We start from the raw sequence: 6,000 nt of genomic DNA, 5'->3' as shown, positions 1-6,000 counted from the left end.
ATCATCATTTTAAAAAAAACCTAGCAACTCTCACAAACTAGCCAGTTTAACTTCAATGGTGAGAAATCTTTTAGAAAGGGACTATTTGGGACAAAAATTACATCACTTAATTAAGTGTGCATTAATTAAGGAATAGGGGAGGCAATGGCCTAGTGGTACTATCGCTGGACTGTTAATCCAGAGACCCAGATAACATTCTGGGACCCAGGTTTGAATCCCACCACGGCACATGGTGGAATTTGAATTCAACAAATATCTGGAATTAAGAATCTAATGATGACCATGAATCAATTGTCAGAAAAACCCATCTGGTTCACTAATGCCCTTTAGGGAAGGAAACTGCCATCCTTACCTGGTTGGGCCTACATGTGACTCCAGACCCACTGCAACAAGGTTGACTCTCAACTGCCTTCTGGGCAATTAAGGATGGGCAATAAATGCTGCCTAGCCAGTGACGCCTCATCCCATAAATGAATAAAGAAAAAAAAACCCAACATAGACTGGCATAAGAAAAACTGATCAACTAACTTGATTAAGACTTTTTTTAATTGAGACAATAGGGAAGGTTAATGCAGTTGATATAGTTTCTATGAACTTCCCAAAGGTTTTTAGTAAAATACCACACGATAGACTTGCCAGCAACGCTGCAGCATGGATATGAATTTGACTGAATGACAGGAAACTGTAGGAATGAACGGTTGTGTTTTCTAGGGATCCTACTAGAATCACAGCTTCTCTTGGTATAGTTGAATGACTTAGATGTACAATTTCAAAATTTGAAGGTGGCATATAACTTGGAAATATTGTCAACTGTGAAGATAAGAATAAGACTTCAAGAAGATTTAGGCTTGTGGAGTAGATCGATAAATGAAAGGGAAGTTTAATGTAGACAAGTATGAGGTCATGCATCTTGGTGGGAAGAAAGAAGAGAGCCAATATAAACGAAAGGATATAGTTCTAAAGGCGATGAAGAACAGCAGAATCAGGGGAGATACACAAATTACGAAGGTGATGAGTTCAGAAAGTGATCAAAAATCAGTATCCAGGATCCTGAGCTTCATAATAGAGGAATACAGCATCAACGTCAGGAAATTATGGTGAACCTTTCCTAAACTATTGGCTTGGCCTCAACTAATGTTTTGTTTTTGGGTATTGAACCTAACGAATGCTGTGTAGGCTTTAAAAGAGGTTCAAAAATATTTACAAGAATAGCTCAAGGATGTAGGAGTTCAATTTTGTGGATAGATTGGAGAAGCTTAGTTTGTTATCCTCAGTGAAAAGATATTAAGATGTTCAAAATCATGAGGTGTAGAGAAACTGTCCCATTAGTGGAAAGCTTGGGAACCAGAGAACATAAATAATGAAAGGTAACATGAGGAAAACCCTTATTTCAGAATGAATGGTCAAAATCTGCAATACAGCCCAAAAAACTGTTGGAGGTAGATTCAAATCATTGCTCTCAAAAGAGAATAGAAAAGCAGGAACAGTTGCCTCCTTGGGTGTGTTATAAACATTTGACAATTCTATGAACAAGCAAAACACTATTTCAAAGTGATACAAATAGCAAATTTTCATGCAAAAAAAAAATCTCACACCAGAGCCCAAAGGTTAATTTATTAAGCAAAGGAACATTAATTAAAATTGCAGCAAAATATATAATTGGTGGACAGAAACTGATTTATCATGCCTATTAAAAGAGAAGACAGAAAATATCAAACCATTTACATGTTCTCCCTCAAACTGCTCCATTCAATGACATGGTTTGGAATTGGAACGAATAAATGACCGTTTGAAACCAGCAAACAGCTAAAGAGCCAAAATTTGTATTTTTTGAATTTTGCACAGATTGAAGGATATTGTTGCTCAGAATTAAATCCTTTGCATTTTAGTCATTTTTCCTAAATCATTCACTCCCAAGAACACTACTTCTCTACACCAACAATGTGATATTGACAGTTACTCTCAACTGAGCTGTTACTGGGCACTGAATTAAATTGAACTTAGACTGCCCAAAATTAATCATAGTTAGACTGAAGTAATTTCCATATTTTCAACCTAGGATATATTTGCATGCAAGTCCCAAAGGTGAAAGGCAAAGCCATCGAGACCCTTAATCACATAGTTTGAACAATGTTGAACAAGAGGAAATTGCGCTCTTCAGAGTCTCTGTTCACTTTCTTCCATTAGTTCATTTGATATGGTCAAAAGTAAGAAAGTCTCTCTTTATTCATTTACAGAATGTCGATTTTTAAAAAAAAATCATGTTTCTGTCATTTCTTCTGTTGTTTCTTTCGATTATCAGATATACACGAAGTCACTGTAAAACATTTAGTTGGTGCTGCTATTCTGCAAAGTCTGCATATACTCATTATACCGTTCCTCTTGGACTTCATAAAGTTTTCGAAGCTTCTTGGTCTGACCCTTGCTAAGCTCTTTGCCCTCAGCATCATGAGTTGGAAACCCCTTGGAGAAAATAAATAACATTAGAATTAAAAGTTAAAACAAATTCTGATGAACAACATCAAGAAAGCACATAATGAAAAAGATCAATTTTGGCCAGCTCTTTTGCCCCTACAATAAGCAATTCACTGATTCTTAAATCTAAGTCACTCATATGGCCTTTGTACAATTCTATAGTTTTTCTCCCCCCCGCAGATAACACTGTGCAAATCTGCTGCATTTAATAAGTGGCTAAGTCAAATCGATAATTTATGCCCCAGTTCCATTGCAGTTGTACACTTCAATTATATTCAATGTATCTTATTTAACAGCGATACAATAAATCAGGACTAAGGACTATGTGGCACAGTGGTAATTACCTTTGAGCCAGGAGATCTGGATTCAGCACCCGGTGATGTCATAACATCTCCGAACAGGTTGACTTAAAAATAATCCTGGGTTAGGACTGTAGGGCTCTGGTAGTGCAGTGGTTGTGTCCCTATTTCGTATTGTTATTTGTGTTCTTCCAACCAAAGTGCATCACCTCACACTTCTCTACATTGAACATCATCAGCCACATATCCAGCCACCTGAACAACTTGTTAATGTCCTTCTGGAATGAGTGCCACACTACACTTGTCGCAGTTTAGAATTACAAATGAGTCATTTTCACCCCTGCAGTTTAGCTGTTCTGTCTGCATTTTGACCAAAGCTGTAATGAAGCCAGGAACTCATTGATCCTGATGGAACCCAAATTGAGCATTGAGCAGATTATTGCTGAGAAAGTGACAACAGACTTTGACGAAGAATGCCACTCCCTATTTTGCTGACAATTGAGAGGAATCTGACGGAGCAGTTATTGGCTGTATTGAATTTATCCTGACTGTTGTGGACAGGACATTGCCGAGTGGATATTAGAATTGTGGCTGTATTGGAACAGCTTAGTTATTGCCAAAATGTTGTCACAGCCCATAGCTTATGCAGTATCCAGTGCTTTCAGCCACTTATTGATATCAAGTGGAGTGAATGAAATTGGCTGAAGGCTGGCATGTGATTCTGGGGACCTCTGGAGGAGGTGAAAATAGATCATCCACTTGGCACTTCTGGCTGAAGAATGTTACAAATGCTTCACGTTTGTTTTTTTTTTGCACAGATTTGCTGGGTTACCCCAACATTCAAGACAGGGATACTGTAGGGCTTCCTCCTCCTGTTAGTTGCTTAATTGTTCACCACCATTCATGGCTCGATGTGTCAGGTCTGCAGGGTTTAGATCTGATCTGTTGGTTGTGAGGTAGCAGTCTATCACATGTCACTTATGTATTTGACATACAAGTAGTCTTGTGTTGGAGCTTCACCAGGTTGACACCTCATTTTAAGGTGACTTGGTGCTGTTCTGGCAAGTCATTTGACATTTTTCATTGACTGAATGTTGATCCCTCAGCTTGATGATAATTGTAGAGTGAGGAATATACCTGGACAAGACGTTCAAGATTGTGGTTGAATATAATTCTACTGCTGGTAGCCCACAGCACCTTCTGGATACTTCGTTTTGACTTGCTGGATCTGATCAAAATATACCCCATTTAGCATACTGACAGTGCCACACATGATGGAAGAGTTCTTCAATTTGATGATGGGACATTGAAAATAACTACATAGACTGTGTGGAGACAAAGGTTTATGTAGGTTACACCACTGAGCGTCTCTGTTCCTGCAGTTCCTTTAACTTCATTATTTAGGACTTGTTGCCACACCTCATTCCTTCTCCCAAAATGGATCACATCATACTTCTCTACATTAAATTCTATCTGCCATGTACGTGCCCAGTTCACCAATTTATGTCGTCCAAAGTCTGTTTGTATTTAGTAAATTTGCAGTGAAAGCACCTGCCGGTTTTCAGCACATTTGTAAAGAGGGGAAATAGTTTAATTCAATGATAGAACAATCAGCCATTCCATTACATTTTTCAGGAGAGGATTCAGGTCTCTATGAGTGGACAGTTAGGTCACACTAACTATTGAAAAAAATTCTGATGATTTAAAGGGGACCTGCAGCTATTAGCAGTTTGAACTTCACAGCAGCCATTAGTACTTTGGAGCTTGCCACCCAGAAATGTGACGACAGTGTGCAAAGCCCTGTTTTAATCCCATGGGGTCCAATTTTGCACTTCTTAATATGTGGTGCATTTTAAATGCCTTTTGAAAGTGCACAAACACATCAACCACAATATCCTCACCAGCTCAATAGAACTCCATCCATCTACCTTTAATAAATTCATGCTGCCAATACTTTTCCAATGCTGTTACAATATAATAAAGTGCTGGAAAAACTCCAGGGGTTTCATAGCATCCATGGAGAGAGAAACAGTTAATGTTGTGAGTCTGATGACACTTCTTTAGAACTGAAGGGGCCTGGAAAATAGTGGCCTCTATGCTGTTGACAAAAAGGATGAGGAGCAAGTAGAACAGATGGTCAGGGTGTCGAGAGCAAAAAAAAAACAAAGGGAGTGCTGATAGTAGTAAAGGAGAGATTCAGACGGAAAATAGTCTGCTTTTCTATATCCAACACATGCAAACAAGGTGGGGCAGGCGGGGGAGTCAAAATGGACGATGGTGTTCATGTTCTGAAATTATCGAACTCAGTGTTAATTCCTGTAAAGTGCCTGAGCAGAAAATGAAGTCATATTCCTCCAGCACATGTTGGGCATCACTGCAACAGCTTAGGACGGAAATGATGGTGCGAGCAAGAAGTGGTGTTTTGAATTAACAAGTAATTGGAAGATTGGGATCCTCCTTATGGAGAGAGCAGAGATATTTTGTAAAGTGGTTACTCAGTTTGCACTTGGTCTCACACTGTGAGCAGCAAATACAGTAGAATAAATTCAAAGAAGTACAACTAATTGGTGCTTTACCTGGAAAGTCTATCTGGGGCCTTAGACAATTAGGAAGGAAGAAATAAAACATAAGTGTTACACTTTTGTGATTGCATGGCAAAGTATCATGGCGGGAGTGAGGAATTGTTAGGTGTGACAGAAGAGTCAGGATGTCCTAGAGGGAATGGTCCCTGCAGAACGCAGTCAAGGGAGGGGAAGAGAAGATGTGTTTTGTGATGGCATCCTGCTGGAGGTGGCAGAAATGCAGAGATTTGTGTTGTGTAAAGTGAGGACAAGGGGAACCCTATCATTATTCTGAGAGGTGGTGAAAGGGGAAGGGCAGAAGTGTGGGAGATGGGTTGGCCACAGCTAAGAGCCTTGTCAACAATACTGGGTGGGGGTAAAATGATGGCTCTCCCGTGGGGGTCCGGTTTGTGGATTTCAGGAATGAGGTAGAAGTGGCCGTGTAGAGTTGGAGAAGAGATCTCTAAAGGAGATGAGGTCACTGACAGACCTGGAAATAAACAGTTTGACGTTCAGTGCTCGGGCCATGGTCCAGCTGGGAGATAGGAAGAAGTGTCTAAGAGTTGGCACTCAGCCTCTGCAAGGTATAAACTCAGAGAGCATTGAAGATGGATAACATGGTCTGTGAAGCAGGGAAGAGGACTACTGTCCAAAGAAATGGCCAC

At 39.8% G+C, this 6,000-nt stretch overlaps 1 protein-coding gene across 4 annotated transcripts in view; it reads right to left on the bottom strand.

Moving 5' to 3' along the window:
- Positions 1–1,594: 1,594 nt before the first annotated feature.
- The window catches only part of cars1 (cysteinyl-tRNA synthetase 1), a 65,007-nt gene continuing 60,601 nt past the window's right edge, over positions 1,595–6,000 (bottom strand). For 3 of the 4 annotated variants that reach the window (XM_048606814.1, XM_048606812.1, XM_048606815.1), the window contains one exon: positions 1,595–2,463. In XM_048606814.1, coding sequence (XP_048462771.1) covers positions 2,329–2,463 — 135 coding nt within the window. In that variant the 3' untranslated portion in view covers positions 1,595–2,328. Of the gene's footprint in view, positions 2,464–3,495; positions 4,100–6,000 lie in introns of those variants that run through there. The other variant, XM_048606813.1, reaches the window with a different exon arrangement.

The sequence above is a fragment of the Rhincodon typus genome, chromosome 17 (genome assembly GCF_021869965.1).
Source record: "Rhincodon typus isolate 14 chromosome 17, sRhiTyp1.1, whole genome shotgun sequence".
NCBI lineage: Eukaryota > Metazoa > Chordata > Chondrichthyes > Orectolobiformes > Rhincodontidae > Rhincodon > Rhincodon typus.
The sequence above is the reverse complement of the archived record's forward strand: the minus strand, read 5'-3'. Positions and strand labels throughout refer to the sequence as shown.